Source organism: Gracilinanus agilis, chromosome 4 (genome assembly GCF_016433145.1).
Source record: "Gracilinanus agilis isolate LMUSP501 chromosome 4, AgileGrace, whole genome shotgun sequence".
In the NCBI taxonomy this organism is placed as follows: Eukaryota; Metazoa; Chordata; class Mammalia; order Didelphimorphia; family Didelphidae; genus Gracilinanus; species Gracilinanus agilis.
In genome coordinates, this window is record NC_058133.1 from 375166698 (window position 1) to 375179530 (window position 12833).

Here is a 12833-nt window from a genome sequence, read left to right on the forward strand (position 1 = left end):
TATATGAAGTTCAACATTCATTTTATGGAATAAATGCAAAATTAAACAACACACCTGATTAAACGAAGAATCACTGTCAGAGCAATTATCTATGCAAAAATTACTGCATTTTTCCTTCACAGTTTTCTTCTGTATCTCCTTATTTCGGGTTTGATCTTCTTCAAATTTGTTAATTAAAGATTCTACCACAACCATCATGACATTCTTCAGGGAATGCATCATTTCTTTGTACCTTTGAAGAGATGTTTCATTACTCCTTTTTTAAAGAGTAAAACCATTCATGCAGTAAACCAAGTAAAAAAATATAAACAATATATTCAAGATATTCTTATTTCACCAAATATAAAATTGATAAAATGCTTTCAAAAATAAAAAGTTGTTTGAAGGAGTTATAAGGGAAAAAACTCAAATTACTTCAATTTTTCTTAAAAAGTAAACAATATTGTTAATAGTAATAGACATATTTTACAATTAGCAAGAAATAAGAATTGGTGGACAATCAAACTTGTTTCTTTCTCTGGTTTCACAGACATAAACAACAAATTTGATAGATTCTAAGGCAATTGTGATCTATTCTAGCTACTAAAAGTCAAATGAAATTGTTACTAGTATTTGCTGTCATTCCTCTGTTTTAATTTTCTTTCTGCTCTTTTTTCCCTTTATTCATTTATCTCTGTCAATTCCTTTTCTTTTACCTTTCCCTTGAGGCCTTTTGCCCTGATTATTATTTATGTCTCTAAGACATTCAAAACCACAGGGTAATAATTGATCTAATGTGAATATAAACAAAGGTGTCAATCCAAAGAGTCAAGTAGAGACTGGAAAACCATTTGCCAGGAATGCTGTAGAAAGGAAGTTGGATTGGATGGTCTGTGAAGTCCTTTCAGTTTCCAAAAGTTTAAAGTTAATTAAGATATATTTAAGATATATGCCTAGTTTCTATTCTACACTTAGCTGATACAGACTTTCAAATCATTCAAACTAATGGGATTAAAGGAAGCAAAGAAACCTAAAGAAATATAGTTATAAAATTTTAGAACTCTAGGATATCTCAAGAGATCACCTAGACCAGTGAAGGGCAAACTTTTTAAAGAGGGGGCCAAAGGAAAGGAAATGTTCATCTGTCAGTCTGTTTCTAAGGCAACTCTTTCGAAGTTTCATTGTATTGTATCCTACTCATTGTATTTGTCAGATTAGGAATGATGTCACACAGCTGGATAGAACATTTCAGGGGGCTGCATCTGGCCTGCGGGCTGTAGTTTGCCCATCATTGACCTAGTCCAATGCCTTAATTTTAAAGATGAAGAAAAAGTCTTATTTTAAGTAAATATACTGAAAATTGTAATTATATATACTGCATATATATTTCATAGAAATGTGAGTATGAATTAATGTGTAAAGTGATATATCAGTAACTCTTCAAATTCTAAAGAATCAAGGTTTGTCACACACAAAAAAAAGGGAAACTAACTATATCTAAAATGCAGGAAAGCCTAAATAAGGCCTGTATGTAATGATGGAATTACTTCAGTGTGGGTAAAATAGCTGGCTAAGTTGAAACTGAAAACTCTGTCTTCTTGTTTGGCTGAAGTGTTGAAGGCCATGTTGGCTAACCTATGGCACTTGTGCTGGATCATTCTGGAGGGAGCTACTCCTCTCCTCCTCTCTACCATGCCTGAGGAAATTTCTTACATGATCCACCCCTTTGACCAGCGGGAGTGCTTCCTCCCTCCCTCCCCCATCTGGGGTAAGGTGGGGAGCTCACACGTGGCAAGAGATTTGTAGTCTAGGCATTTGGTCTCTAAAAGGTTCACCATCACTGGCCAGTCTTTCAGGTAAAAAGTGACTATGTATTTCAAAATTTAAGATTAGCAGAATATGACAAACATGGAAATACATATTATAGGAAAACACATGTGCAAACTATATCATATTACCTGCTTTCTTGGGGAAGAATATAAAGAAAAAATTTATGACATGAATTACAAAATGTCAGACAATTATTAAAAATTGTATCAAGTTATAATCTGGAATTTTTTCAAGCTTAGAAATCTAAGATCAGGAATCTGAATAAGATCCAAAGAAAAACTGGGAGTCGCAGTTCAGGGAGATCTCCAGGAGGAAAAGGGAATCAAATAAAGTTTTAATGAAAGGAAAAGGCAAAAAAAAGAGCTAACAATATCTGAAATTCTTGGGCATTCTGAATTCTTTTTAGACCTTAAAAACTTTTTCCACACAAAATATTTATAACATGTTTCTAATAAGTATGTAACAATATGACAATACCTCCTCTTTTTTTTCCTTCTCCTAGCTCTAAAGAAGAAAATTGGCAGAGGGATGGGGTGAATAATCTTCAATAATAAGAGTTGCCTGTATTAGGATATATAAATAAACTATAGCAAAGTTAAGACAGCTTTTTTATTAATCCAGAAAAAAAAACAGGACAAGGCCAACATCAGGTACATTTCTTTAAATCCAAGGGATAAAATATAAGGGAAAAAATATCAAGTACATAATAAATAAAACTCAAATCAAATGAAAATCAATTTTATATAACTTCCTTAATCATTATGTAGAGTAACCCAAGAAATCAAATATGCAAATAAGTGGATTCTAGATTCAAAGAACCATCTGAAAAAGAATAGTAAAGATCTTTCATAATTGAGAATATGATGTGTAATAAGTAGGAAGTGTATTTACTACAAGTGATATTACTATGTTATGTTTGAAAATTTTTACAAAACTAGAAGAAATTAATGTGGAAAGAAAAATAATATAGTTTTTCTTTAAATGTTTTCATGTCCAGATTGCAAAGAAAAAAATTACATTCATTAAAAAAGTCACCTGCCAAAGCTGAGGTAATTATCATTGTACATATACATTAACATATGGACAAAAAAAATTTGAATGGCTTATCTACACCTAAACTATAATTTACTAACAATCCTGAGAATAACTCTAAAGTCTTTATTTTCACCCTGTTATTTTATTATTAAAATATATTAAAAGTGTAAAAATGTAAATAATAAAACATATTTTGGTCTTGGAGTCAAGAAGATGAATTCAAATCTCATCACAGACACTTATTAGTTGTATGGTCCTGGAATAACCTCTCTCAACCTTTTTTAGATATTTCCAGTGACTTTTTAGCTCAGAGTCTACTCAGAAATAATGCTATAAAGAGAGAGGTCTTGGGCTTTCTCCCCACTGAGACCATGTAGCTTCAATATACAAGACCTAGTCATTGGCCTTTTCATTGGTTATTTTCTGCTCCAGGTGTAGAAAATGGAATTTTTGAAAGTTAAAAAACCACAAGAATCTGGGGGTCATATTCCAAACATGAGTTTTGTGATCAGCACAGCAAAGATGTTACAAAAAATATGCAGTAACCTCAGGAGATCTGGGTCATTAATAGCTAAATTAAAGAGTCCATCTTAAGTCAAGCTGTAGATGCATGTAGGAACTGAAACTACTCCCCACTCTCAGTAACTGAAGTAAAAGAGAGACTACATACCTGAGATATATCTGAGAAACCATTTGTAAATTTTTCCTTCACTATATCTTTGAAGTAAATATCCCTTTGTAAATAAAAAAAACCTCCCATCTTCCCAATCTATCCCAAAATAGCAGTCATCATTATACTATAAATTTTTGCACAGATTTATGTTCTGTATGTTATTTTTCTTCATTTGTACACAAATCTTGTCTACACAAAATAAAAGTTACTGAGAATAAGGTCCAAGTCATATATTGATTTTGCATTCCCTATAGTTCTAGGGATCACATTAGGCATAACTTAGGCACTCAAAATTACTTGTTGAATTGTAGACTAGAATCTTCATCAGGGTTTGGTGGAACATTTAAATGGGAGCAAAGCACTTCAAAGACTATCCAAAGTAAAACTGGGGATACTGTCTTATAAAGGAGATTCCTTTCTCAGTCTTTCTAAAGGAAAAAGGGAAATCTATATGCCAAAAAATAATTACTATTAATGACAAAATGGAACATGGAAAGTCAGCAGTTTCATTATTTTCCTGAAGAAATTAAATATGAAATGTTAATCTTTGATGAAAGTACCACTGATTAAATTGAAAATGGATGACCAATTCTTTCTATTTGAAGGGTACTCACTGATTCATAGCTAAAGTCCTTGTTTGTCTATATTTACTGAAACTATTAGTAAAATTCAACACAATTTTGTTAGCAAATAATGCCTTAGAAAACAAAAGACTTTAAAATATGAGTATAAACATACTCACTCTTTAGATTCCTGGGTTACTTTAGTAACATGTTGAACAAGAGTATCATAGCCAGGTCCTTCACCTTGATTCTGATCTAATGTGCATTTTTCCATTTCTTCCTCAATCATTGCACCCAAAGTATTGTAGATATATTGTCTTAGATATTTCACAAATTCATAGCTGAAACAAAGATTAAAAATTAAAAACACTCTATGTCATATTCCTTATTTATCTGGTAACAAAACAATATCATCTTCAAGTTATAGAAGATTCAGTTTTATTTTCAGAATTCTACTCCCAATAATATATGCCCCATGAAGAAGTAGATAAAGTTGGTCTCTCTTCCAGGAAAATCTGGTTGAAGTATTCCCTCTCTGTGACCCTCAACAAGACACTTAATCTTTCAATGCTCCAGGCAACTCTCTAAGATCATAAAATTGCAAAGAAGGTGCCAACTTGTATTAGTGAGGGAATTTTCTCATCCGGAGTTCCCTATATCAATGAAATCCCAGGTTTACTAACAATGTTAAGCAAGAAGTCATAAAGCTCTTTCATATACATTACCTCATTTGATTTAGCAGAATATTGAGAAACTTAAATTTATGCCTTGAATCATTGTATAGAGATGATCCTTTAAGATAAGGTATTAAGAAAACATAAATTCAGAAGCCAAAAAATGTTTACAAAGCCTTTTCATATTATGAGTATGTCCTAGGTTGAATTTGTACTACCTAAGAAAATAATTTGTTCATTATTTTCACTACCACCACCCTGGCCAAAAACTTTATTATCTTTTAACTGTCTCCATTTTGTCTTTCTACTGTCCAGTGCCTTCTGCATTTTGCTGCTAAACTAATCTTTCTAAAAATACACTCTGTTAACTCTGGAAAGATATCTCATTTTTTTAAAGTCCACTTTCTTTAATCTGACATTCAAAAGTGCTTCCTTAAACTGACCCCATCTGAGATACTTAACAAGGATCATTTGCTTCAAAATTCCTGTGCATATATACTATAGTCTAAACCTTTGAGATGTTCATAACTTCACAATAATTTAAAGTACTTTTATTCATATAATTAGAAAAGTTTAATGAGCATCTAATTTATATAAGAATCGAAACAAGGCACTACACAGAAACAGGTAAAATCAAATATGCATAACAATGAGAGGGAAGACCAGAAAAGTGGGATGGGAATTTCTGAGGATATGGAAATCAATGATGGCTTTATGAAGATGTAATTTGAAGTAGGCCTTGAGCAGGAACTGAACAAGTGGAACTGAAAAGTATCCATTTTAGATAATTTTGCCACATAAAAAATCAATCCAGTCCAATGTAAGAAAAAATGTTACCATCTTTAAATCTGAAATTCATGGCAAACCATACACATTAATTTTCAATAAGTTCAATTGCACCATTTTAGAAATTATGGATAAGAAACAAACTTGTGGCAATATGTAAAAGTTGCCTTAAATTATATTCAGAAATCTAAAATTTCAAGTTCTAATTTCTTTTCTAATTTTTTTAAGAAGGAAAAAAGCCTCAATGTAAGAGATCTGAAAGGAAATTTCCCAATTACACATCAATTCCAAAAACTCCTGTATGGTATAAATGAAGCAGTGAAGGGGCCTATTGAAATCAAATCATTTGCCCAAAATCCTACAGCAAATGACAGTGAGAATTAAAATGAAGTCCCCTAATTCTAAACCCAAAACCTTTCCATTGTACCACAGCTTTCCTGTTTTTCTCCTATGCCTTCATATCTCTGTTCCCATCAGTATGCCTCTGCTCATGCTATTCTTCATATTTGGAAACCAGTTCCCTTATCTGCCACCGTTTCATCAAAAGAGGTCCTATAGCTTCAACCATAAGCTTAAAACTGAAGTTCTTTACAAACTTTTCACAACCCCAGCCTATAAAGAATTTCCTCAAACATTAATTCCTATTGTCCTTGAGTTCTTGTAATGCAATCTAGCACTTAATCACATAGTTTCATTTGTCTGTTCTTTAGGTACCCAAAGTAGTTAGATGTTAATTTCAGCAACTAAATGGCAAAACATTAAAATTTTTTTAATCTGCTTCTTTTGCTTCTTCACAAAACCTAGCATAGGTATTACAGGTGCTTAAAAATCTTCAACAAATGCTTGCTTATTACTTGATCACAAAATTTAGTTTTGCAATTTCTCAAATAAGCTTACTAACTATTCATTATATATAAAGAACTATAAAAATGCTTAGATAAATCGAAAAAATGCAAAGGTTTAAGTTCAAGAAAGAAAAAGATTGAATAAGTAGCTTAAAGAAAATAGAAGACTGTAAGAAAAGAATTATGTACAATTATAGCAAAAATGTATATGGATAAAGACATATCATGAGTGGAAAGAATACAGAATTAGGATTAAAAATTTTATTTCTAATCCTAGCTTAATACTTGTGTTGAACTTGAGCAAGTTACTTAATTGTTCTAGATCTTTTGTAAAAAGAAATCACTAAATTATCTTTAAACTCAAAAATGCTATTCCAAGATCAGACTGGATTATTATAATTCTAAACCATATTCTTGAAGACAAGAAAAATACAGAAATTAGAAGACATTTTTAACATTATAAGAACAATTATCCAACATACTAATCCTTGCTTGAAAAAAAATAAATTATTTTATATTAAGAAATTTAATCTTCCAGGACATAATTCCATTCTTCAAGTAATATGACTCATTTAAGAGGTCTGGCTGGCTTTTAAACACCTATATTGGAAGTACAGAATGGCAATTAACTTACAAATAAGAGTTGTAAGCCATCTAACATTCTATATCAATTCCAATTCCTTCATTTTACAGATGAGCAAATTATGGCCTGATGAAAGTCATTTGTCCAAGGTCACACAGCAAGTAGCAGAGTCAGGATTAAAATGCAGGTCTCCTAATTCTAAATTCAAAGCTTTTTCACAGTACCAGTCACTTCTCCTTTTGAAGACAATTTGACAGCCCACATTTTTCCTTAAGGACCATATTATCAATGATAACCAATTTTATTCTAAGTTCCACCCTTCTGTAATTTGAATATCTTGATGGAGTCACTCTTCACTGGAATCTTCTTAAACTGAATATTCAAATTGTAAAGCTTAAAAGGTATAAAGAATCATACAAATTACTTTGCTGTGCTAGAAAACTTGTATTTAAATATTGACAGCCCCTTTAAGAGGGCCATCTGGAATATTTGGTTATAAACTGAGATTAAAGTGTGTTATAGTATCTTGTAACAAGGACTTCAAATCAAAAATATCTTTATGATCCCTTCTAGGTCTAGATCAGTGGTTCCCAAACTTTTTTGGCCGACCTCTCCCTTTCCAGAAAATATATTACTTAGCGCCCCCTGTCACATACTATCACCGCCCCCTTACAGTTAATCACTGCCCCCAAATGCACCTGTGGCCATCACCGCTCCCCCTAGATCGCTGCAGCACCCACCAGGGGGCAGTGGTGCCCACTTTGGGAATCACTGGTCTAGACAGATCTATGATCCCGCTACTTTAATTTCTACAAATTATATTGTTTATTACATATTCAAAAATCAAGATTGGAATTGTGAGTCATTTTTTCAACTTTAAAAAAATAATGCCTTGATCCTAACTCAAATCTGTGTTCCTCTTCACTCCCCATACATTTATGTACTTCATTTCCCAGAGTATGTTTATTTTTTCTCCACATTTATAAGATGGAATTATCCAATTATATTTTTTGCCTTTTGCAAACTACTTACCCAAAATGATACAATTGCAATGTTTTGAAAGAATGAAACTCATTTTGTCATAATCTTTTTCAACGTAGTCTTGGAACTTGAGGAAAAGCTTGGTCATTTATGTAGAATATTCCTATTAACAGGTCTACCTGTGAGAGGCCTATTCATTTGTCCCATGTGAAAATGAAGCCTAGTGGACAATTATACCCAAGCCCTCTTGCTCCTTTTTGTGTACTATTTATAATAGTCAATCTTCTTTATATTTGCACAGGAAAATATCACTAAGAATTAGTGACATGTCTATAGGAGGTACTTATTGAATTGAATGTTGGTTTTAACTTTTCTCCTAAGATTTTGCCTAAATATTTATAATGGGAATATCTTTTTTTTAAATGTTACAGTTCTGAAAAAAAATTACTAAAGCTACATTAATTTATAGAATTGATGACTACAGAATGATATATTAGATAATAATCTGTAGTAAACTCATTACTAAATTAACATTTCCAGTCTAAGAAAAAGAAACTTTTATTATAATGGTATATACCTTTTCCAAGTTTAAGATAGGTTTGGTTATCACCTTTAAAGGCATTTAGTTAATTACATGAAACAATGTTTCTCATAGTTATTTATTGAGATGGCAAATCAGCTGTATGGTATATTAGATCCCAGCTGTAGTCAGAGAGGAAAGTGGATAGGCAGCAGGCTCTTGGTCCTGGGTCCAAGGCTTGCCTCTAATATACACCTAATGTCTATATGACACAAGAAAAGTCACTCACTGCCTGAGGCATCTAATTTTTTCAGTTACCAATCATTTAATTGAAATAAAGGGCTTTCCTCCACTAATTAAATCATAAATAAGGCCTCCTCCCCCCAAAATTGTTAGCAAAGAACTACCAGAGGATATTAATAGTAAAAGGTATTGTAAAATTTTCATCTTGTAAATCAGAGGTGACAAACATACCATCTGCAACACTACTGAGAGCTGCCTAAACCAGATAAAAATGTAAGTAAGAAATATTTATTAAAATAAATAAAAATTCAAAAAAGTTAATACATTTTAAAACTAAGTCAATATTCAGCCTGAAAGAATCCTTATGCATGAGTTAGTGCCCCACTCCATCTATTTTAGTTTGACACCACTACTGTAAACTACACAGCAAACTGTCAGTAACAGATACCAGGAATTTTTTAAAGCCATTTTAGTATGAATATATTTATGTATAAGAAAATTAAAGTGTTTACATAGAATAACATTTGAGTAGAAAAAACTATACAGCTTGAAGAATTAATGCTTTAGGTATCCTTCCAAGATATAATAAAAATTGCTTATTTATAAACTATTAGCTACTAATATTCATGTTCTGCTTTAGTTTCTGAATATAAGATGGGTAAGTTTTATAAGCAAGAGCCTCATTAGAAAACAGGTGTCTTTATTTAATACTTAAATGCACTAAAGTTCACATTCAGAAATGGAAAACTTCATTTTCATTAAGGGTTTGTTAGCCCCTAAATAATGTCATGAAAATTTACTTTCACACAAAGTCCATATAAAAAAAGGTATACATAAAAAAAGGAAATCTCCACCCATTACTTTCCAACTGCAACTTCAGGTCTGACCAACTTCAGGCCCGATGGGCCTGACAGACTATCAGGTAGAGAGTGGTTCTATGATACAACTTGGTCCAAAAATGAGGACAAGTTTGCCAGCCTTGTCAGCGCCAACTTTTTCCCACCAGTTTGCTACTTGTATCTGGAAAGTTTACCGATTAGAAAGCTATGTATCAACAAAGTCTTACAAAAATGCAAATAAAAATCCCAAATCTAATCAAACAAAATTAATTCTCTCTGAACTCTCAAAGAAATATCATCTAAAGTATTAAAATGAAAAACAGCTTTAAGACAGCTAGCCTTGGCAACTGGTAGAGAAAACTGGCTGAGGGAGGTGAGAGAAGAGGAGGAAAAATGACAGGTGGATAAATTTGGAGCACAGAGTATTTTGAAGGGCAAGGGCAAATCAATAACCATTACAGGGTCCCAAGACAAGAAGGGCAACAAGATTCAAATGGGGGAAGAGAAAAGAAAGAATGAATATTTTTTTTCTTTTCAAAAATGTTTTTCTATACTCAAGCCTCCTGATCTAAGGAAAGTAAAGAGAAATAATTTTCCTATTTCTTGATGCACCTGACTAGCTCCTAGAATCCCAGTCTCAATCTAGTACATTCAAGGCTACATTTAACCTATGCCATCTCTTGAATAGGACTTTGTGGGCAGGTCTGGAAATCTAACCAGCATTATTCTCATAGAGCAACAGTTATCACATTTTGGAGGCTCAAGACTTCTTTCCCCTTAAAAATTATTTTTGTAGGTTATAATTATTAAAATTCATTTTTGAAATTAAAACATCTTAGTATTATGAAAATAAGTTGTAATGCTGTGGATTTCTTGAAAGGGTATTTGGGATCCCAGTCTCCTCAAGCAATAGATAAGAGCTCCAGCCCTAAAATTGGAAAAATCAGAGCTTAAATGCATCCTTAGCCACTTTCTAGAGTGTGATTCTGGGAACAAATTTCTCAAACGTAAAATGAGGAGAATTAAAATATCTTCCTTGAAGGATTGTTGTAAAAAATAAATGAAATAATTTTTGTAAAAATCACTTAGCACTACTCCTAATACATACTAGATACTGTATAAATGCTAATTCCTTTCCCTTCCTCAGCAGAATAGAGGGAAATTTGAATTCCAAACCTCAAAAAAATTAATTTCCAATTCTGAGCTACATTTTTGGTTTTAAAAATTTAAGATACTTAATATTTAAATGATGCATACTTACTTCATGAACTATGCCCTTCCTTACCCCCCTAAAAAAAGGAAGAGACTTGTCACATTATTAGAAGGTTGCAGGCAAGGCTAGTCAGGCTAAAGGGAGAACTTGAAATCAAGAACTGAGTTCAAACCCTTCTTCTGAAATTAATTAGCTGTATAAACTAGGAAAAAATAAATGGCAATACCTCTAACTTTCAGTTTACTCATTTGTAAAATTATTCTATTTTTAATATATGTGTAGTATTTACATGTAATAATTTGTAAAATATATGTAATTATATTTGCAACATTGAGTGGTGAGAATAAAGAGATAAATGTATGAAAAACAGTTTTTAGATCTAAATATCTGGTCTTAAAAGTCCAGCTAAGCCACTAGCATCAATTATTATAAAAATGATTTGACAAATTTATGCATGTGACATAACACAAAAAACCTTGTATTTAGCTTAATATTTGTTCAGGATCAATTATCATCCAAATAGTTGTATTGCCTAAGGAAAAACTGAACAGTATCAGACTAAACCCAAGTCTTCCTTGATTTTTTTCCTGCTACATATAGCAAAATCAAAAATCTCAAATCTAATCAAACAAAATTCTCTCTGAACTCTCAAAGAAATATCATCTTATTGTACTGACAATTGAAATGAGTAAATACTCAAGTAGGTTGAGAGGTACATAATCATAAATACAGATAAAAACAATCATCAACCAAGGAAAAAAAATTGAAACAAATCTCAAGAATAAAATTAACCACTGCTTAAAAGATAGTTACAGGTACTAGCTACAGTACAACAAAAAATCATTAACATAGTAGGAAATCTCCAGAGGTACAACTACCTTGTTGAAGTCAGGGTGACTTTGAAGTGTTTAAAGAAATGTTATTTTGAAGTCAAATTTTTTAAATTACTAAAAGGTTTCCATTCCAGTTATAAGATAGAGCTCATTCAAAAAGATCTAGTTTTCTACTGAAGCGCAATTATCCTGATCTTTTGGTAAAGGAATAAAATCCTTCAATTACTGAATTACCAAGAACAAAACACTAAACTCCTTTGGGATAGTCATTCCCTCTGTGCTGCCTAGACTCAAAAATGAGATCCTTCAATTTTCTGAACTATTTTACAGGATATTCTGAAAAATCTTAGTGCAATTTGTAAGTTATTAAAGGCATTAAAAAAACTATAAAAAATATAAAGGTATTAAAACTTAAAATTGCCCTAAAACTTTTTGGGCACCCTATAATTCTCCCTCCACAAATCCTTCCCCACACACTCAGGAAAGGATTAGCTAATTAGGCCTGATATTATTGAAACATCTTTGAAGAGATAAGTGGGTAGATGAATAGTGGGAGGAGTTGTGTGGGGAAGCAGTAGTGAAGAGATGAAGATGAGAGGTGGAAGAAGAGGAGCAATATATTTTAAAAAATGTTTTTTAAAAAGTCAGAGTAAGAGTTCATCCTGGGAACCCACCCTTCTTAAGAGCTTTTATAGAGGGGATACGAAAAAGTGCAACTGAGCTGGGGAAAGAAGTAAAAGCAAGTTTAGTTCAGATCCGCTTTGATTGACCTTTTGAATTTTCTATTGATCGGACAGTGCGTTAACTTTAAATAGCAAACTAAACTTTACTTGTGAAAATTTTCATCAGTTTCCTCCAGGTGCAAGAGGATCTCCTCCGCGCATTCAAGGGAGGGGGCGCCCGTGATTTTTTCCTTCACGCTCTGAAGTAACTGCCTGAGCATGGACTGGAGCTGTGACTCGTCCTCGCTGGAGAAGTGGGCCATCTGTGAGAAGACCAGAGTGAGATGATTTAAAAGGCCCAGGACCAAGGGACCAAGTGCGCGCAAGCAGCACGCGCGCCCCACCTCTCCCAATTCCTCCCCCCAGGGGGCGGGGCAGAGACCCAGCTACAGAAAAGGTCTCCGACTAGGGGCGGGGCCTATCAGTCTTTCCAAAAAGCAAACCACCTTACTTTAGGGAGAGAGGGACGCGGCAGTCCCCGCCTACGAAAGCGGACCCAGATTGCAATGAAGAC

At 32.9% G+C, this 12833-nt stretch overlaps 1 protein-coding gene across 2 annotated transcripts in view; it reads right to left on the reverse strand.

Annotated features, from left to right (window-relative positions):
• TBC1D32 (TBC1 domain family member 32) overlaps positions 1-12582 on the reverse strand; it is a 215180-nt gene extending 202598 nt beyond the window's left edge. For both annotated transcript variants that reach the window (XM_044676877.1, XM_044676876.1), the window contains exons 1-3: positions 12428-12582; positions 4260-4421; positions 55-232 (exon numbers count right to left, since the gene is read on the reverse strand). In XM_044676877.1, the coding sequence (XP_044532812.1) occupies positions 55-232; positions 4260-4421; positions 12428-12582 (495 nt within the window). The remainder of the gene's footprint in view (positions 1-54; positions 233-4259; positions 4422-12427) is intronic.
• Positions 12583-12833: the final 251 nt, after the last annotated feature.